Raw genomic sequence first — 21413 nt, 5'->3', positions numbered from 1 at the left:
TGTACAAATCCGACGCGGGCCCGAGCTACGATAATTTCACATGTTTTCTCCAGTCCGATCGAGGTTTATACGATCGAAGTCGAAGATCTTCCGTAATCAAGGATTCCAAAATAGAATAACACGAAAAGGGGTGCAACACGAGGACTTCCCAGGGCTCACCCATCCTAGTTCTGCTCTCTCCCAAGCACGCTTAACTTCGGAGTTCTGATGGGATCCGGTGCATTAATGCTGGTATTATCCCACCCAACATTGAGTGGGCTGTTCATTCATATATCCCTCGAGTACGTGTGGGCCGGGCGGCGAGAGACAAAGCGCGGCACTGCACTCGCCCCATCAGAACCGCGGGGTTATACGTGCCCTTTCTTTTAGAAGAGGCTCACAACAACAAAAATAGTTCAATTTCCAGAAAACAGTAAAAAAAAACAAGAAGAAGAAGAAAAAATTACCGAATTTAAACTATTCTTACGTTGAGATAAGAGAAAATTTAACCAGAATCAAATTTCGACCTTCCTATGCCGATGTCTTGGGAAACGGAAACTTACCAAAAGCAAAAAATCGCAAATTAGAGGATCTTAGAGAAGGAATTCCACTAAAATCTCGCCAAACTCTTGGCGGAGTCATGATTCTCGTTCTTTGGCCCGTTTACAATCAAATTAGCATGCAGTTTTGTCCAAATCGGACGCAGGCCCGAGCTACGATAATTTCACATGTCTTCTCTGGTCCCAATCGAGGTTTATACGATCGGAGTCGAAGATCTTCCGTAAGCAAGGAATCAAAAATAGAAAAACACGAAAAGGGGTGCAACACGTGGAATTCCCAGGGGGGTCACCCATCCTAGTACTGCTCTCGCCAAAGCACGCATAACTTCGGAGTTCTGATGGGATCCGGTGCATTAGTGCTTGTATGATCGCACTTAACATTAAGTGGGCTGATTATTCTTATGTCCCTCGAGTACGTGTGGGCTGGGCGACGAGAGAAAAAAAACGGCTCTGCTCTCGCCCCATCAGAACCCCGGGGTTATACGTGCTTGCGCCAACGCAGCACTAGGATGGGCGACCTCCCTGGGAAGTCCACGTCTCGCGACCATTTACGTAAATTATGACTAAAACATTCGAAATAATTTTTATTAAAAAGCAAACCTTCTCTGGATTAATCGGCATGCCCTTTCGTGTAGAAGAGACTCACAACAACAAAAATAGTTCAATTTTCCAGAAAATAGTAAAAAAAAAAACAAGAAGAAAAAGAAAAATAAATTAGCGAAGTTTAAATTATTCTTACGGTTGATATAAGGGAAAATTTAACCAGAATCGAATTTCGAACTTCCTATACCAATGTCTCGGGAAACGAAAACTTACCAAAACCGTAAAATCTCAAATCAGAGGGTCTTAGAGAAGGAATTCGGTTAAAATATCGTCAGCTCTTTGCGGAGTCATGATTCTCGTTAGTTGGCCCTTTTACAATCAAATTAGCATAAAGTTTTGTCCAAATCCGACTCAGGCCCATCTAAGATAATTTCACATGTCTTCTCCGGTTCCGATCGAGATTTATACGATCGGAGTCGAAGATCTTCCGTAAGCAAGGAATCAAAAATAGAAAAACACGAAAAGAGGTGCAACACGAAGACTTCCAAGGGGGTCACCCATCCTAGTACTGCTCTCGCCCAAGCCTGCTTAACTTCAAAGTTCTGATGGGATCCGGTGCATTAGTGCTTGTATGATCGCACCCAACATTGAGTGGGATGTTTATTCTTATATCCCTCGAGTACGTGTGGGCCGGGCGGCGAGAGACAAACGCGGCTCTCCTCTCGCCTCATCAGAACCCTGGAGTTATACGTGCTTACGCGAACGCAGCATTAGGATGGGTGACCTCCTTGGAAAGTCCTCGTCTCGCGACCATTTACGTAAATAATGACTAAAACATTCGAAATAATTGTTATTAAAGAGCAAACCTTCTCTGTATTAATCGACATGCCCTTTTGTGTTGAAGAGGCTCACAACAAAAAAAAATAGTTCAATTTTCCAAAAAATAGAAAAAAAAAAACAAGAAGAAGAATAAATTAGCGAAGTTTAAAACTCCTGAGATAAGGAAAAATTTAATCAGAACCGAATTTCGACCTTCAGATGCCGATGTCTCGGGAAATGGAAACTTACCAAAATCGGAAAATTGCAAATTAGAGGGTCTTAGAGAATGTATTCGGCTAAAATCTCGCCAGCTCTTGGCGGAGTCATTATTCTTATTCGTTGGCCCCTTTACAATCAAATTAACATACAATTTTGTCCAAATCCGACGCAAACCCGAGATACGATAATTTCACATTTCTTCTCCGGTCCGTATCGAGATTTATACGATCGAAGTCGAAGATCTTCCGTAAGCAAGGAATCAAAAATATAAAAACACGAAAATGGGTGCAACACAAGGACTTCCCAGTGGGTCATCCATCCTATACTGCTATCGTCCAAGCACGCTTAACTTCGGAGTTCTGATGGGATCCGGTGCATTATTGCTGGTATGATCGCACCCAACATTGAGTGAGATGTTTATTCTTATATCCCTCGATTATGTGTGGGCCGGCCGGCGAGAGACAAAACGCGGCTCTGCTCTCGCCCCATCAGAACCCCGGGGTTATACGTGCTTGTGCGAAAGCAGCACTAGGATGGGCGACCTCCCTGGGAAGTCCTCGTCTCGCGACCATTTACGTAAATAATGACTAAAACATTCGAAATAATTTTTATTAAAAAGAAAACCTTCTCTGGATTAATCGACATGCCCTTTTGTGTAGAAGAGGCTCACAACAACAAAAATAGTTCAATTTTCCAAAATATAGTAAAAAAAACAAGAAAAAGAAGAATTAATTAGCGAAGTTTAAAACGCCTGAGATAAGGGAAAATTTAACCAGAATCGAATTTCGACCTTCCTATGCCAATATCTCGGGAAACGAAAACTTACCAAAAGCGGAAAATCGCAAATTATAGGGTTTTAGAGAAGGAATTCGGCTAAAATCTCGCCATCTCTTGGCGAAGTCATGATTCTCGTTCGTTGGCCCGTTTACAATCAAATTAGCATACAGTTTTGTCCAAATCCGACGCGGGTCCTAGCTACGATAATTTTACATGCCTTCTCCGGTATTGATCGATATTATACGATCGTAGTCGAAGATCTTCCGTAAGCAAGGAATCAAAAATAGAAAAACATGAAAATGGGTGCAACACGAGGACTTCCCAAGGGGTAACCCATCCTAGTACTGCTTTCTCCCAAACATGCTTAACTTCGGAGTTCTGATGGAATCCGGTGCATTAGTGGTGGTATAAACGCACCCAACATTGAGTGGGCTGTTTATTCTTATATCCCTCGAGTACGTGTGGACCGGGCGGCGAGAGACAAAACACGGCTCTGCTCTCGCCCCATCAGAACCCGGGGGTTATACGTGCTTGCGCGAACGCAGCACTAGGATGGGCGACCTCCCTGGGAAGTCCTCGTCTCGCGATCGTATACGTAAATCATGACTAAAACATTCGAAATAATTGTTATTAAAAAGCAAACCTTCTCTGGATTAATTTACATGCCCTTTGGTGTAGAATAGGCTCACAAAAAAAATTGTGCAATTTTCATAAAAATAGTAAAAAAAAACAAGAAGAAGAAGAATAAATTAGCGAAGTTTAAAACGCCTGAGATAAGGGAAAATTTAACCAGAATCGAATTTCGACCTTCCTATGCCGATGTCTAGGGAAACAGAAACTTACCAAAAGCGGAAAATCGCAAATTAGAGGGTCTAAGAGAATGAATTCAGCTAAAATCTCGCCAGCACTTAGCGGAGTCATTATTCTCGTTCGTTGGCCGGTTTACAATCAAATTAACATACATTTTTGTCCAAATCCGACACGGGTCCGAGATTCGATAATTTTACATGTCTTCTCCGGTCCCGATCGAGATTTATACGATCGGAGCCGAAGATCTTCCGTAAGCAAGGAATCAAAAATACAAAAACACGGAAATGGGTGCAACACGAGGACTTCCCAGGGGTCACTCATCCTAGTACTGCTCTCGCCCGAGCACGCTTAACTTCGTAGTTCTGTTGGGATCCGGTGCATTAGTGGTTGTATGATCGCACCCAACATTGAGTGGGCTGTTTATTCTTATATCCCTCGAGTACGTGTGGGCCAGGCGGCGACATGCATGCTTATCGGTTCCACCGGACCGGTTTCGGACCGGTTCTGGGTCCGGTGAGTTCGGAACCGGTCCGAACCGGTTAGTAACCGGTTCCGAACCGGTTCTGGTTCCTAGTTGAAAACCTTGGAACCAATCCAGACCAAGACCGGTTTGGCTTCTAATAAACCGGTTCCGGTTCGGTTTAAATCGGTTCCGAAATCTAATTTATTATATTTTACTATATAAATAAAATTAATAATAATAATGGACATTTTTTATTTAGTATTTTGATTGTAAATAATTTTGATTACATTAAAAAAATTTAACAGAATAACTTAAACATTTATTTTTACAATTGAACATCTAAAATTCATCACGATTTATTAAAATATATTTGGAATATTCTGGATCTTTGTCGGAACTTGAGCTTTGGAATTCGTCGATCGCGCCAGAGTTCCTATTCTTTTTTTCTGCTGCAAACCAATCTTGTAGGCACGTTAGCATGGAAAGTGTTTCTGGCTTTAAATTAGTTCTTTGGTCACCAATGATCCTTCCACATACTGAAAATGCTGATTTGGAAGCAACACTTGAACTTTGAATGGGTAGGACATCTCTTGCAATTGCAGATAACACTGGATACAGTTTAGAATTTACTTTCCACCAATCAAGAACATCGAAATTATCCGTAGTCTCAATATATTGACTTAGATAAATTTAGATCTCATTGTAATTGGTTGTTGTCACCGATTTTCCTTTGAACCTTTGTCGTTTCAAACTTTGAAAGAAGTTCAGTGCTCCACTTTTGCTCTTATATGTCGGCATCTCCTCCGGCTGTGCACTCGGTTCATCACATTGTTCACTAGCATACAAATCAAACAATTCTTGGAGAGAATGCATGATTGAATTCTTTTGATCGTTAACATTCTTCCCAAGAAATTTAGCATAATATTCAAAAAACACGTCTAATCCTCCTTGATTTTGAGTATGATCAAGTAATGTTGCTAAACCATACACAATTGGGATAGTTTCTCAATATTTTAAAATTTTGTTTTCCATATTTGAAAAAAATCACACATAACAGAATCATCGCGATATTCAATAAATTTATAAAACGTATTGAAAAGTAAAGGTAAAAACATGGTTGAAGTAGGGTAGTTAATGCCAGAAAATTTTTCGGTTGCTTCTTTAAAAATTTCTAACAAAGAAACACATTTACTCAAAATATTCTAATCATCGCCAGTTAGCATTAAAGATTGTGTTGTAATGTTATTATAATATGGAGTAACTAAATCTTGAAAACGTAATAAAGTATGAAGCAAGTGATATAAAGAATTCCATCTAGTTTCAATAGGAAGAGGAAATTTTTTAAATTTAATTCCGGTTGATTCGACTAGTGTTTTCCAGTCACGTCCATATCTTCTTTCACGTAATAATTTCTCACATAATTTGAATTTTTCTATTACAGTGGACATTTGTTCATCACAGGCACATTTAACACATAAGTTGATAATATGACACGCACATCTAACATGAAGCAAATTACCTTCTAAAATTGGTTTCAGTGAATCTTTAAGATATTTAATTGCAAGAGTATTGGCACTCGCATTATCTAACGTTATCAACATTCTTTTATTTTATATGCCATAAATCTTAACAACATTTAAAACATATCTAACTATAGTGTATGCGTTGTGAGACGATTCTAAATGATCTAGCGCTAAAATTCTTTTTTGCATAGTCCAAGTTTCGTCAATCCAATGACATGTAACAACAAGATATGATTCATATTTTAAATTAGTCCAAATATCAGTTGTAAAACTAACTCTACAAGAAATATTTGAAAGATGCGATTTTAGTGTTTCTTTATATTATTTGTAAATGTCAAAACAATATTTCTTAAGTGTGTGCCTAGAAATATTTTGAAAACCAGGTTGAATAGTACTAGTAAATTCAACAAAACCTTCTTGTTGAGCTATTATAAAAGGTTGACAACATTTGGTAACAAACTTTACGATGGCTTTCTGAGAAATTTCTTTTGTAATTGTAAAAGCTTTACAACTAAAAGGATTAATTTTTTGTTGTATTGGTTCCCTACCGAATGGTTGTAGTGTATCAGGGTCAAGTTTATGTACTTTAACTAAATGTTTTTTCAAAGTACCGGTACCACCGAAACCACCACCCGTTTTGTAAGAATACCTCGTTTTGCAAATTTTACAAACGACAAAAGAGTTATTCGTACCTTGTTGTTCAATATTAAAGTGATACCAAACTTTTCTTCGCTTTGCACGGGCTATCTTCGTGCTCGTTGACATTGTGTTGCTTGCTCGAGTAGATGATGGCGTAGCTACATCTTTGTTGGGGAGTTACATGGCTTCTTCATCCTCGTGGTCAGGTTCGACTTCATCAAAGTCGGGGACATAGCCAAAATGTTAACCAAAGTCGGAAGCGTATTCGCCACCACAACCCCGACGGTTTGAAGATGATGCCATTGAAATTCGAATTATTTGTATGAGTAAATTGCGAAATAATAAAGAAATTACAATAAAAATAATATGGATTATAGATAAAATTATAACACAATTATTGAATATATTTGGAGAATGATAGCAAAGAAATATATTGATTGTAGAGAAATGAGAAGTTGAGAGAAAATTGATATGTGAAATATGAAAAATAACTTGTATTTATAGATGATTTTGGGGGTTAAAAAAATATATATATTTGCAATTTGGCCCCCAATTTTTTTTAAAAAAAATAAAACATTTCAGTAGCCGTTGAAGAACGGCTACTGAAATGTTTGCAGCAGCAGTTGGCTGCTGCAAATGTGCAGTCTTTAAATGCAGCCGTTGGCCCAAAGGCCATTTATTATTTCTTTTTAAAAAATTTTGGATTATGGGTTTCGGATCCGGTTCCGGGTCCGGTTCCGAGTCGGTTCCGGATACGGACTGGAACCGGTTTGGAACCGAATCCCGAACCGGTTGAACCGGTTTCAACCCAAAAACAAAGGGATTGTGTACGGTTCGGGTCCGGTTCTTCCATACCGGTTCCAGGTCCGGGCTTAACGGGCCGGTTCCCGGTCGGTTCCGGGTCGAACCGGCCCGTTAAGCATGCCTAGGCGGCGAGAGACAAAACGCGGCTCTGCGACCGAGGTTATACGTGCTTGCGCGAACGCAGCACTAGGATGGGCGAACTTCCTGGGAAGTTCTCGTCTCGCGACCATTTACGTAAATTATGACTAAAACATTCAAAATAATTGTTTTTAAAAATCAAACCTTCTCTGGATTAATCGGCATGCCCTTTCGTGTAGAAGAGGCTCACAACAACAAAAATAGTTCAATTTTCCAAAAAATAGTAAAACAAAAAAAAAACAAGAAGAGGAAAAAATTAGCGAAGTTTAAAACGCCTGAGACAAGGGAAAATTTAACCAGATTCGAATTTCGACCTTCCTATGCCGATGTCTCGAGAAACGGAAACTTACCAAAATCGGAGAATCGCAAATTAGAGGGTCTTAGAGAAGGAATTCGACTAAAATCTCGCCAGCTCTTGGCGAAGTCATGATTCTCGTTCGTTGGCCCATTTACAATCAAATTAGCATACTGTTTTGTCCAAATCCGACGCGGGTCCGAGCTACGATAATTTTACATGTCTTCTCCTGTATTGATCGAGATTATACGATCGGAGTCGAAGTTCTTCCGTAAGCAAGGAATCAAAAATAGAAAAACACGAAAAGGGGTGCAACACGAGGACTTCCCAAGGGGTAACCCATCCTAGTACTGCTTTCGCCCAAACACGCTTAACTTCGGAGTTCTGATGGGATCCGGTGCATTAGTGGTGGTATGAACGCACCCAACATTGAGTGGTCTGTTTATTCTTATATCCCTCGAGTACGTGTGGGCCGGGTGACGAGAGACAAAACGCGGCTCTGCTATCGCCCCATCAGAACCCGGGGGTTAAAAGTGCTTGCGCGAACGCAGCACTAGGATGGACGACCTCCTTGGGAAGTCGTCGTCTCGCGACCATTTACGTAAATCATGACTAAAACATTCGAAATAATTTTTATTAATAAGCAAACCATCTCTGGATTAATTGAAATGCCCTTTGGTGTAGAAGAGGCTCACAACAAAAAAAAATAGTGCAATTTTCAAAAAAATAGTAAAAAAAAAAACAAGAAGAAGAAGAATAAATTAACGAAGTTTAAAACACCTAAGATAAGGGAAAATTTAACCAGAATCGAATTTCGACCTTCCTATGCCGATGTATCAGGAAACGGAAACTTACCAAAAGTGGAAAATCGCAAATTAGAGGGTCTTAGAGAAGGAATTCGGCTAAAATCTCGCTAGCTCTTGGCGGAGTCATGATTCTCGTTCGTTTGCCCGTTTACAATCAAATTAGGATACACTTTTGTTCAAATCCGACGCGTGCCCGAGCTATGATAATTTCACATGTCTTATCCAGTCCCGATCGAGGAATCAAAAATAGAAAAACACGAAAAGGGGTGCATCACGAGGACTGAAAGTCACCCATCAGAGTACTGCTCTCGCCCAAGCACGCTTAACTTCGGAGTTCTGATTGGATCCGATGCATTAGTGCTGGTATGATCGCACCCAACATTGAGTCGGCTATTTATTCTCTTATCCCTTGTGTACGTGTGGGCCGGGCGGCGAGAGACAAAACGCGGCTCTGCTCTCGCCCCATTAGAACCTCGGGTTTACACGTGCTTGTGCGAACGCAGCACTAGGATGGGTGACCTCCCTGGGAAGTCCTCGTCTCGTGGCCATTTACGTAAATTATGACTAAAACATTCGAAATAATTGTTTTTAACAAGCAAACCGTCTCTGGATTAATCTGCATGCCCTTTCGTGTAGAAGATGCTCACAACAACAATAATAGTTCAATTTTCCAGAAAATAGTAAAAAAAAAACAAGAAGAAGAAGAAGAAAAAATTAGCGAAGTTTAAACTATTCTTACGCCAGAGATACGAGAAAATTTAACAAGAATCGAATTTCGACTGTCCTTTGCAGATGTCTCGGGAAACGGAAACTTACCAAAAGCGAAAAATCGTAAATTAGAGGGTCTTAGAGAAGGAATTTGGCTAAAATCTCGTCAGCTCTTGGCGGAGTCATGATTCTCGTTCGTTGGCCCGTTTACAATCAAATTAGCATACAGTTTTGTCCAAATCCGACGCGGGTCTGAGCTACGATAATTTTACATGTCTTCTCCGGTCCCGATATAGATTTTTACGTTCAGAGTCGAAGATCTTCCGTAATCCAGGAATCAAAAATAGAAAAACACGAAAAGGGGTGCAACTCGAGAATTTCCTAGGGGGTCACCCATCCTAGTACTGCTCTCGTCCAAGCACGCTTAAATTCGGAGTTCTGATGGGATCCGATGCATTAGTGCTGGTATGATCGCACCCAACATTGAGTGGGATGTTTATTCTTATATCCCTCGAGTACGTGTGGGGCGGGCGGAGAGAGACAAAACGCGGCTCTGCTCTCGCCGCATCAGAACCCCGGGATTATACGTGCTTGTACGTACGCAGCACTAGGATGGGTGACCTCCCTGGAAAGTCCTCGTCTCACGACCATTTACAAAAATTATGTCTAAAACATTCGAATAATTTTTTTTAACAAGCAAAACGTCTCTGGATTAATTGCATGCCATTTCGTGTAGAAGATGCTCACAACAACAATAATAGTTCAATTTTCCAGAAAATAAAAAAAAAAAACAAGAAGAAGAAGAAAAAATTAGCGAAGTTTAAAATATTCTTACGCCTGAGATAAGAGAAAATTTAACCAGAATCGAATTTAGACCTTCCTATGCCGATGTTTCGGGAAAATGAAGCTTACAAAAGCGGAAAATCGCAAATTAGAGGGTCTTAGAGAAGGAATTCGGCTAATATCTCGCCAGCTCATGAGTCACGAGTCTCGTTCGTTGGTCTGTTTACAATCAAATTAGCATACAGTTTTGTCCAAATCTGTCGTGCGCCTGAGCTACGATAATTTCACAAGTCTTATCCGGTCCCGATCGAGATTTATACGATCGGAGTCGAAGATCTTCCATAAGCAAGGAATCAAAATAGAAAAACACGAAAAGGGGTGCAACACGAGGACTTCCCAGGGGGGTCACCCATCCTAGTACTGTACTGCTTTCGCCCAAGCACGCTTACTTCGGAGTTCTGATGGGATCCGGTGCATTAGTGCTGGTATGATCGAACCCAACAATGAGTGGTATGATTATTCTTATATCCCTCGAGTACTTGTGGGCCGGGCGGCGAGAGACAAAACGCGGCTCTGCTCTCGCCCCATCAGAACCCCGGGGTTATACGTGCTTGCGCGAACGCAGTACTAGGATGTGTGACCTCCTTGGGAAGTCCTCGTCTTGCGACCATTTACGTAAATTATGATTAAAACATTCGAAATAATTGTTTTTAGCAAGCAAACCGTCTCTGGATAAATCAGCATGTCCTTTCGTGTTGAAGAGGCTCACAACAAAAAAATAGTTCAATTGTCCAGAAAATAGTAAAAAAAAAAAAACTAGAAGAAGAAGAAAAAATTAGCGAAGTTTAAAATGCCTGAGATAAGGGAAAATTTAACGAGAATCGAATTTCGAGCTTCCTATGTCGATGTCTCGAGAAATGGAAACTTACCAAAAGCGGAAAATCGCAAATTAGAGGGTCTTAGAGGAGGAATTCGGCAAAAATCTCGCCATCTCATGGCGGAATCATGAGTCAGGTTCGTTCGCCCGTTTACAATCAAATTAGCATACAGTTTTGTCCAAATCCGACTCGAGAATGAGCTACGATAATTTCACATGTCTTCTCAGGTCCCGATCGAGATTTATACGATCAGAGTCGAAGATCTTCCGTAAGCAAGAAATCAAAAATAGAAAAACACAAAAAGGGGTGAACACGAGGACTTCCCATGGGGTCACCCATCCTAGTACTGCTCTCGCCCAAGCACGCTTAACTTCGAAATTCTGATGGGATCCGGTGCATTAGTGCTGGTATTACCCCACCCAACATTGAGTGGGCTGTTCATTCTTATATCTTTCGAGTATGTGTGGGCCGGGCGGCGAGAGGCAAAACGCGGCTCTGCTCTTGCCCCATCAGAAACCCGGGGTTATACGTGCTTGCGCGAACGCTGCACTAGGATGAGGTAACCTCCCTGGGAAGTCCTCGTCTCGCGAACATTTACGTAAATTATGAATAAAACATTCGAAATAATTGTTTTTAACAAGAAAACCGTCTCTGGATTAATCGTCATGTCCTTTCGTGTAGAAGAGGCTCACAACAAAAAAAAATAGTTCAATTTTCCAGAAAGTAGTAAAAAAAAACAACAAGAAGAAGAAAAAGTTAGCGAAGTTTAAACTATTTTTACGCCTGAGATAAGTGAAAATTTAACCAGAATCGAATTTCGACCTGAAGAACATAATTTCATTGTATTCATGCTAGCTTTGAGTAAAAATGTTTGATTTTTTGGTTTATATTGACAAGATAGTCTACTGACAATGAATGATTAATTGCCAGCATGAATTAATATCATACTGATTTAATATTTTAACACACACGACAACTCGAGCGAATGAAATCTCCTCTTATTATTTTCGTTCTTTCGTGTTTGCATTTTTATTCTGGAGTGCAGAGGAAGAGAAGATGATAATTTTCACAAGCTTGTGGTTTACTCCATTCATTTTACGTTCCATGCGATGTCACCCTTCTCATTATCAGGACAATATAATGCTCTTTAGTATTAACTTGTCTGAAGCCGAAACCATCTTCAACTGTTCTGTGGTGTCCAAAAGCTTTCATTCATTTGATATGAAAATGGAAAGCATTTTTAGAACAATACACCCTCAATATTGGTGTCCAAACACCTCGATGTTCGTGAATACACGCTTTTATAAACTTATTATGAAAATCGAAATAATTTTTGTGGCCGAAAGAATTTCAAATTTTCTCAGTAAATTTTCCCACCTTAAATCTTTTTTTAAAAAATTATGATATGGCCCTTAAATCTTATACAATATGTCGATGGTATGTACTTTCAGAACAATTTTTTTAATTGTATTTAAGCTAGCTTTGAGTTAAAATTTTTTATTTTGAATGAACTTTAGTTGATAGAGGCTATTGAAAGTTTGATTGTATGCTAGCTTGAGTTAATATCATAGTGGCTGATATTTTTAACACACACAACCACCCCAATGAATGCATGCTTCTCGTACATTTTTCGTTCGTTCATGCTTGCATTTTAATTCAGGAAGTGCATAGGAAGATGAGTTTTTTCATAGGCTTGTGGCTTACTCCAATCATTTTACCTTCCATGGGGCGTCGCTTCTTATTATATCACATACTCTAAATGTTAGAGTAAGTACCCAACCAGTCAACTTTTGGCTTGGGCTTTATTAACTCTTGTGTAAAAATAATCTTTATTTTAATAATATTTTATGATTTTATCCAATCATGATATTTTCTTTATGTGTATACTCGTGCAAACTGCATATACAAAATCCTTGAATTTACTTTAGGTACCATGAGGTCTGTCTCTTAACGAAAGATGATGAAACACATTAGGAAGGATACCGTATATTATAAAAAGGCTCCTAGTCGAGTCAGCCACCTAAAATAAGGATAAAGATCGCTTGAGCTTGAGACTAGCATGTGTAATGTACACGTCATGTTTCATTTGTAAGGGCATGTAGATGTCCATTCATATTGATGGATGATCATTTGATGCACTAAACAATCTTCCTTTGGATTGTCCAAGTAGTTATTGTAATATCCCAAGTTTTATTGTTCATTGATCAGTGATTTCATGTGTTATGATTATGAGATATTCATATATATTGATATGGTCAAGTTTTAGTGTTGTTTATAGTTCATGTTATTGTCAATAGGTTAGAGAAATTATAGGGGCCTAGTTGTTGATGATTTGAGAATGGTTGAATGCTAGTGGTGATGGTTTTATGCTTGATTTTATATGGAATTTAGTTGTTAAAAGTTCATAATAATTGATTGGAATAAGAAAAGGTTGGATATCAAGTCTAGAATAGTCATTTTTAGGAGTTCGGATCGGGCGTCGCTGTGCGGTGCAGCGCAGCAGCGCACCCGCGCTGCCATAAGCCTGTCCGAGACAGCAGCGCACCCGCGCTGCCTTAGGCAGCGCCGGTGCGCTGCCTGTGCGGGCAGCGCCCGCACCCGCGCTGCAAGGAGGCGCGCGGGTGCGGCGCTTCATTTTTTTAAACGAAAAATTGTGTTTCCGAAATGCGATTTTAAGGTTATGAATTGATTTTTATATCAAGGTATTGATAAATATGTTCATTCTTCATTTTTCCCATTTCTCTCATACGTAACTTCTCCTTTCTTCTCCAAAATTCTTTCTTCTTCATCTTCATCAAGTTCAAGGATTTTTGTGGAAATCTTAGCATCTCCTAGTCTAGGTGCTAGCTACAAGGTAAGATCTTAATTATTTATGGGTTTTGTGAAGAATTGTTGGGTTAGATGAATGCGTTGACTTTATAGATCTAAGTTTATATGATGTTAATTCTTAGTTTTTATGGTGTTTATTGTTGTAGGGATTCTATTGAGGTCATCTTTGCAACCAAGTGTTGATTGGGTTGTAAGTAGAAGCTATTTCTTGTGCTCACATGATATATATGTATCCAAGCCATGTTTATTGATGTCTAGCTTCTTTTATGGTTATATTATGCCATATTCATTGTTATATATTCAAAGATCCAAGAATTCCATTGATTTCATTGATAAAGAAGCTAGCAAACTATTGTGCCTATCAAGTGTTCGATGAATTGTCCCAATGAATTTCATATGCTACAATCCTTTGTGCATATCAAGTGTTTGATGAATCATATGCTACAATCCTTTGTGCATATCAAGTGTTTGATGAATTGTTCCAATGAATTTTATATGTTCCAATCCAAGAAAATGATAGTAATTCATGCATGTCATTGGCCAATCACATGAAGAGTGTCTCTCACAGCCTGGTATATATTTCCATATATCACAGAGATGCTATACATAGATTATCTCTCACAGTCCGATATATATTTATATATATCAATAGAGATAATATTCACAGGTCACAGATTACAAGTTACAGACTATCATTTCATTTCATGGTTATCTCTCACAGTCCGATATATATTTATATATATTAACAGAGATAACATTCACAGATTATAGATCATTGAGCTATTGTTTCATATTCATGCTATTGTATACCATCTACATTTATTCTTTCATTATTGTTCATTGAAGATGGTATTGTTCATATTTATTGCAATTGCAATGTTTCAAGCCAAGCAATATAAATATGTATTTGTTATGTAAAGTTCTCTACTTACTGAGTTTTATCTCATTCCAGTTATTTCATGTGATGCAGGTAATAAAAAGATTTGAAGCAGATTGTCCAAGGAAAAGAAGTCATATAGCTATTGAAAATGGAACAACTTTTATTTGGTTATGTTAATGTTTTATTGGTGTGAGTTTAACATTTAAAGTTTTAAAAATATCATGTATTTTATTATATGTATTGTGGGTATTTGATTTATGATGTATTGAATTTATGTATTGTTTGGTTTGTATTTTATGAAAATGGTTACAATGGATATAAAGTATATTTTCTTACGATAAATGCTTCCGCTGATGTCAAGTTATATTTCATTTTAAAATAATTTTAAGTGGGGTGTTTCAATTGGTATCAGAGCAATGTTCTTTGGACCATATATGACTTCTTCTGCCTAGGACAATCTGGTATGTTTTCAATCCTGCAACTATTGATTTTAACATTGACATTGATGTATTCTTTCACTCTATTCATGTTAACATGAGCACATATATAGGAAATGCCTACCAAGCGTAAGAATGTTGAAGGGGATGATAGTACTATTTCTTCAGATAAGACTACTCGTGTAGTAGATGAATTGACTAAGTTATTGCAAGATCAAGCTAAAGTTCATGGTGATCAGATCCAACAGTTATTGACTATGCAAACTACGATTCAAGGTCAAGCACAAGAAAGAATTCAAGGCGCGACAAATAATTCTGAAAATGGTGCTTATGATCGTTTCAGGAGGATGAATCCTCCTGATTTTATTGGTGGTCCTGATCCATTATTAGCTCTTGAATGGGTCAAAGCTTTGGAAGCCATCTTTGACTATTTGAAATTTTCTGATCAAGATAAAGTTGGTTGTGCTGTGTTTATGTTGGTAAAGGCTGCTCGTATTTGGTGGGAAGCCACCAAAGTGACTGTTAATGTTAAAGAACTGGTGTGGAACGAGTTTAAGGAATTATTTCATGCCAAATATTTTTCAAAGGAAATTAAGGCCAAGAAAGTGAAAGAGTTTCTGGAGTTGAGAAAGGCTTCTTTGTCTGTTACTGAGTACATACTGAAATTTGAAGAAGGTTGTGTGTTTGTTCCTTTTATTGCTGAGAATGACAAGGATAAAGGTGAACACTTTATTCGTGGTTTGAAATCTGAAATTTGTAGGGATGTCCATATGTCCAAGGTAGTGAATTATCAAGAAATTGTGGAGAGAGCCTTACTTGCTGAACATGATGAGCACGAGATTGAGAAGGATAGACAGTTGAGGAGACAAGTTTTTCAAGCCAGAGGTCAGGGTCAGGGTTCAAGTGTGAATGTTAGAGGAGGAGGTTATAAAGGCAAAGGCAAGATGGATCAGCGTAGTAGATTTCCTTTGCCTCCTGCAGATAATGATCGACTATTGTGTGCCAAGTGTGGAAAGTCACACAAAGGAGAATGTTTAATTGGCAGCGGTCGTTGCTATAGATGTAAGGAAGTTGGACACACGGTTTATAACTGTCCTCTTTCTTTTGGAAAAGGTAAAGTGCAAGGTCGAATCTTTTCAATGACAAAAGAGGGCGCAAATCCTGATGCTTCAGTCATATTAGGTAATATTTTCATTTTGGGAAAAGAAGCACTTACCTTAATTGATACTGGTGCAACACATTCTTTTATATCTGAGGAGTTTATGCATACTATATCTGTTGAACCTACTGTGGTGCATGTTCAGTTTAATATTGTGTTGCCTTCTGGGGAAGAAATTTGGACAAATAGTATAATTAAGGCTTGTCCTGTGTTGATGGGATCAAGATTGTTGTATGCAGATTTAATTGTAATTTCAATGGTTGCATTTGATGTGATATTGGGTATGGATTGGTTGTCTGCTTATCGTGCTGTGATTGAATGTGTTAGCAAGATAGTAAAATTTTTAGAAGATGATATTGAGAAGGATTTATTTGTGGGTGGTACCTCTTCATTAAGTATCCCTATTATTTCTTGCCTTCAAGCTACTAAATTGTTGCACAAGGGTTGTGTTGGTTATTTAGCTTCAGTTTTGGATACAAGAAAGGAAAGTAAAATACAGATACAGGATATTGATGTGGTTCAGGATTATCCTGATGTATTTGATGATGATGTACCTGGATTACCACCTGATCGAGAGGTAGAGTTTGTTATTGATTTAATTCCAGGTACATCTCCAATTTCTAAGGCTCCTTACAGATTAGCTCCAACTGAAATGAAAGAATTAAAGAATCAATTGCAGGAGCTATTAGATAAAGGTTTTATCCGTCCTAGTTTCTCACCTTGGGGAGCTCCAGTGTTATTTGTGAAAAAGAAGGATGGATCATTGCGATTATGCATTGATTATCGTGAACTGAACAAGGTAAATATTAAGAATAAATATCCTTTGCCAAGGATAGATGATCTTTTTGATCAATTGCAAGGAGCAATAGTATTCTCGAAGATTGATCTTCGGTCTGGTTATCATCAATTAAAGGTGAGAAATGAGGATATATCAAAGACTGCTTTTAGAACGAGTATGGACATTATGAATTTTTGGTGATGTCTTTTGGATTAACCAATGCTCCTTCAGTGTTTATGGATTTAATGAATCGTGTTTTTGCACCGTATTTGGATACCTTTGTCATTGTTTTTATTGATGACATTTTGATTTATTCTAAGACACGAGAACTTCATAGAGATCATTTGAGGATTGTGTTGAACTTGTTGAGGGAAAAACAATTATATGCAAAGTTCAAGAAATGTGAATTTTGGTTAGAACAAGTGGCATTTTTGGGCCATATTGTTTCTAAGGAAGGAATTTCTGTAGATCCTTCTAAGATTGAGTCTATTCAACAATGGTCCATTCCAAAGACAGTTTCAGATGTGAGAAGTTTTCTGGGTTTAGCAGGATATTATCGAAGGTTTATAGAGAACTTCTCAAAGATAGCATTGCCATTGACGAGTTTAACTCGTAAGTCAGTCAAGTTTGAGTGGACTATAGCATGTCAACAAGCATTTCAAGAGTTAAAAGATAAGTTGACTTCTGCCCCTGTGTTAGTACTTCCTTGTGGTACTGAAGATTTTGTGGTTTATTCAGATGCTTCAAAATTGGGGTTAGGTGCTGTACTGATGCAGCATGGGAAAGTGATAGCTTATGCTTCTCGTCAGTTAAAGGACTACGAGAAAAATTATCCTACTCATGATTTGGAGTTAGCAGCTGTGGTGTTTGCATTAAAGATTTGGCGACACTATCTTTATGGTGAGAAATGTGAAATTTTTACGGATCACAAAAGTTTGAGTTATTTGTTTTCACAGAAAGAATTGAATATGCGGCAGCGGAGATGGTTAGAACTTGTCAAGAATTATGATTGTACCATTAGCTATCATCCTGGTAAAGCTAATGTGGTTGCAGATGCTTTGAGTCGCAAGTCAAGTTCAGAATTAAATGCTATGATTTCTAAATTTTTGTTGCTTGATTTGCAAAGGAATGAGATAAGATTGGTATCTTCAGGGACAGTGGCTCGTTTATCTACATTAGTTCTCCGCTCAACTTTGTTTGATCGAATTTTGAAGGAACAACAGTCTGATGTTCAGTTATTGGAGTTAAAAACGAATAAAGAATTATCTGGAGTTTCTGAATTTGGATTGAATCGTGATGGTTTGATTACCTTTCGAGGTAAAATATGTGTTCCTATTGGTGATAACATACGAAGAGAGGTACTCATAGAAGCTCATACGGCGCCATACTCTGTACATCCTGGTGGTACCAAGATGTACCAAGATCTTCGACGTCTTTATTGGTGGCCAGGTATGAAGAAAGACATTACAGTATTTGTTTCTGAATGTCTAACCTGTCAGCAGGTTAAGAGTGAACACCAAAGACCGGCGGGATTATTGCAATCTTTGCCTATACCGCAATGGAAATGGGAACACATCACAATGGATTTTGTGGTTGGATTGCCAAGGTCTCAGAAAGGTTTCAATTCTATTTGGGTGATTGTTGATCGATTGTCTAAATCATCGCATTTTCTTCCTGTCAAGACAACATATTCTATGAATCAATATGCCGATGTATATATTCAAGAAATTGTGAGACTTCATGGTATACCGGTATCTATAGTGTCAGATCGTGATCCGAGGTTTACATCAGAGTTCTGGAAAAGTTTACATCGAGCTTTGGGCACGAAGTTAGCCTTTAGCACCGCCTACCATCCTCAAAGCGACGGGCAATCAGAAAGGGTTATTCAAATTCTTGAGGATATGTTAAGAGCTTGCACAATTGATTTCCCTGGGAGTTGGGATACCGAGTTGCCATTGGTTGAATTCACATATAATAATAGTTACCAGTCTTCCATTGGCCTAGCACCTTATGAAGCCTTATATGGACGAAAGTGTAGATCTCCTTTATATTGGGATGAGGTAGGTGAAAGAAAGATGTTGGGTCCTGAGTTGGTTCAACAAACAGCAGATGTTGTGGCGTTAATTCAAGAAAGATTGAAGACAGCTCAATCTAGACAGAAAAGTTATGCCGATGTTAGAAGACGGCCTTTGGCATTCGAGGTTGGTGATCATGTTTTTATCAAAATAGCTCCTCTCAAAGGAGTTATGAGATTTGGCAAGAAAGGTAAGTTAAGACCTCGATACATTGGACCATTTGAAATTCTAAATAAGATTGGAGAGCGAGCCTATCGTCTTGCTTTGCCACCGGACTTGGACCGAGTTCATAATGTATTTCATGTATCCATGCTTCGTAAGTATATTGCGAATCCATCTCATGTTCTTATGTACGAGTCATTGGAACTTTTGCCTAACCTAAGCTATGATGAAAAGCCGGTTCAAATTCTTGATCGTAAGGTTAAGGTGTTAAGGAATAAAGAAATTGGCATTGTCAAAGTTTTATGGAGAAATCAAGTGATTGAAGAGGCCACGTGGGAACCGGAAGAGGAGATGAAGCAACGTTATCCTAATCTATTTGATAGTAAGTAATTTCGGGGACGAAATTTTTATAAGGAGGGGAGATTGTAATATCCCAAGTTTTATTGTTCATTGATCAGTGATTTCATGTGTTATGATTATGGGATATTCATATATATTGATATGGTCAAGTTTTAGTGTTGTTTATAGTTCATGTTATTGTCAATAGGTTAGAGAAATTATAGGGGCATAGTTGTTGATGATTTGGGAATGGTTGAATGCTAGTGGTGATGGTTTTATGCTTGATTTTATATGGAATTTAGTTGTTAAAAGTTCATAATAATTGATTGGAATAAGAAAAGGTTGGATATCAAGTCTAGAATAGTCATTTTTAGGAGTTCGGATCGGGCGTCGCTGTGCGGTGCAGCGCAGCAGCGCACCCGCGCTGCCATAGGCAGCGCAGGGGCGCTGCCTGCCGATGCAGCAGCGCACTCGCGCTGCCATAGGCAGCGCAGGTGCGCTGCCTGTCCGAGACAGCAGCGCACCCGCGCTGCCTTAGGCAGCGCCGGTGCGCTGCCTGTGCGGGCAGCGCCCGCACCCGCGCTGCAAGGAGGCGCGCGGGTGCGGCGCTTCATTTTTTTAAACGAAAAATTGTGTTTCCGAAATGCGATTTTAAGGTTATGAATTGATTTTTATATCAAGGTATTGAGAAATATCTTCATTCTTCATTTTTCCCATTTCTCTCATACGTAACTTCTCCTTTCTTCTCCAAAATTCTTTCTTCTTCATCTTCATCAAGTTCAAGGATTTTTGTGGAAATCTTAGCATCTCCTAGTCTAGGTGCTAGCTACAAGGTAAGATCTTAATTATTTATGGGTTTTGTGAAGAATTGTTGGGTTAGATGAATGCGTTGACTTTATAGATCTAAGTTTATATGATGTTAATTCTTAGTTTTTATGGTGTTTATTGTTGTAGGGATTCTATTGAGGTCATCTTTGCAACCAAGTGTTGATTGGGTTGTAAGTAGAAGCTATTTCTTGTGCTCACATGATATATATGTATCCAAGCCATGTTTATTGATGTCTAGCTTCTTTTATGGTTATATTATGCCATATTCATTGTTATATATTCAAAGATCCAAGAATTCCATTGATTTCATTGATAAAGAAGCTAGCAAACTATTGTGCCTATCAAATGTTCGATGAATTGTCCCAATGAATTTCATATGCTACAATCCTTTGTGCATATCAAGTGTTTGATGAATCATATGCTACAATCCTTTGTGCATATCAAGTGTTTGATGAATTGTTCCAATGAATTTTATATGTTCCAATCCAAGAAAATGATAGTAATTCATGCATGTCATTGGCCAATCACATGAAGAGTGTCTCTCACAGCCTGGTATATATTTCCATACATCACAGAGATGCTATACATAGATTATCTCTCACAGTCCGATATATATTTATATATATCAATAGAGATAATATTCACAGGTCACAGATTACAAGTTACAGACTATCATTTCATTTCATGGTTATCTCTCACAGTCCGATATATATTTATATATATTAACAGAGATAACATTCACAGATTATAGATCATTGAGCTATTGTTTCATATTCATGCTATTGTATACCATCTACATTTATTCTTTCATTATTGTTCATTGAAGATGGTATTGTTCATATTTATTGCAATTGCAATGTTTCAAGCCAAGCAATATAAATATGTATTTGTTATGTAAAGTTCTCTACTTACTGAGTTTTATCTCATTCCAGTTATTTCATGTGATGCAGGTAATAAAAAGCTTTGAAGCAGATTGTCCAAGGAGAAGAAGTCATATAGCTATTGAAAATGGAACAACTTTTATTTGGTTATGTTAATGTTTTATTGGTGTGAGTTGAACATTTAAAGTTTTAAAAATATCATGTATTTTATTATATGTATTGTGGGTATTTGATTTATGATGTATTGAATTTATGTATTGTTTGGTTTGTATTTTATGAAAATGGTTACAATGGATATAAA

At 38.3% G+C, this 21413-nt stretch overlaps 1 protein-coding gene, 4 non-coding genes and 7 pseudogenes across 5 annotated transcripts; 1 reads left to right on the top strand and 11 right to left on the bottom strand.

Annotated features, from left to right (window-relative positions):
- Positions 1-127: 127 nt before the first annotated feature.
- LOC140818951 (5S ribosomal RNA) lies at positions 128-245 on the bottom strand (annotated as a pseudogene).
- A 550-nt stretch (positions 246-795) lies between these two features.
- Positions 796-915, bottom strand: LOC140818937 (5S ribosomal RNA). Its single transcript, XR_012115164.1, has one exon. It is a non-coding gene; the product is annotated as a 5S ribosomal RNA (ribosomal RNA).
- Positions 916-1606: 691 nt separating this feature from the next.
- On the bottom strand, positions 1607-1725 carry LOC140818947 (5S ribosomal RNA; annotated as a pseudogene).
- A 677-nt stretch (positions 1726-2402) lies between these two features.
- LOC140818948 (5S ribosomal RNA) lies at positions 2403-2520 on the bottom strand (annotated as a pseudogene).
- Positions 2521-3197: 677 nt separating this feature from the next.
- LOC140818949 (5S ribosomal RNA) lies at positions 3198-3316 on the bottom strand (annotated as a pseudogene).
- A 676-nt stretch (positions 3317-3992) lies between these two features.
- LOC140818953 (5S ribosomal RNA) lies at positions 3993-4110 on the bottom strand (annotated as a pseudogene).
- Positions 4111-7875: 3765 nt separating this feature from the next.
- On the bottom strand, positions 7876-7994 carry LOC140818934 (5S ribosomal RNA). The gene has a single exon (XR_012115161.1). It is a non-coding gene; the product is annotated as a 5S ribosomal RNA (ribosomal RNA).
- A 644-nt stretch (positions 7995-8638) lies between these two features.
- Positions 8639-8752, bottom strand: LOC140818955 (5S ribosomal RNA; annotated as a pseudogene).
- Positions 8753-9443: 691 nt separating this feature from the next.
- Positions 9444-9562, bottom strand: LOC140818933 (5S ribosomal RNA). Its single transcript, XR_012115160.1, has one exon. It is a non-coding gene; the product is annotated as a 5S ribosomal RNA (ribosomal RNA).
- Positions 9563-10241: 679 nt separating this feature from the next.
- LOC140818954 (5S ribosomal RNA) lies at positions 10242-10365 on the bottom strand (annotated as a pseudogene).
- Positions 10366-11047: 682 nt separating this feature from the next.
- LOC140818942 (5S ribosomal RNA) lies at positions 11048-11165 on the bottom strand. Its single transcript, XR_012115169.1, has one exon. It is a non-coding gene; the product is annotated as a 5S ribosomal RNA (ribosomal RNA).
- Positions 11166-15006: 3841 nt separating this feature from the next.
- On the top strand, positions 15007-19454 carry LOC140817934 (uncharacterized). Its single transcript, XM_073177724.1, has 4 exons — positions 15007-16744; positions 17881-18185; positions 18330-18861; positions 18934-19454. Exons 1-4 carry the CDS (start codon positions 15007-15009, stop codon positions 19452-19454), a joined length of 3096 nt encoding a protein of 1031 aa, XP_073033825.1.
- Positions 19455-21413: the final 1959 nt, after the last annotated feature.

The sequence above is a fragment of the Primulina eburnea genome, chromosome 17, assembly GCF_022965805.1.
Source record: "Primulina eburnea isolate SZY01 chromosome 17, ASM2296580v1, whole genome shotgun sequence".
Classification (NCBI taxonomy): Eukaryota; Viridiplantae; Streptophyta; class Magnoliopsida; order Lamiales; family Gesneriaceae; genus Primulina; species Primulina eburnea.
The sequence above is the reverse complement of the archived record's forward strand: the minus strand, read 5'-3'. Positions and strand labels throughout refer to the sequence as shown.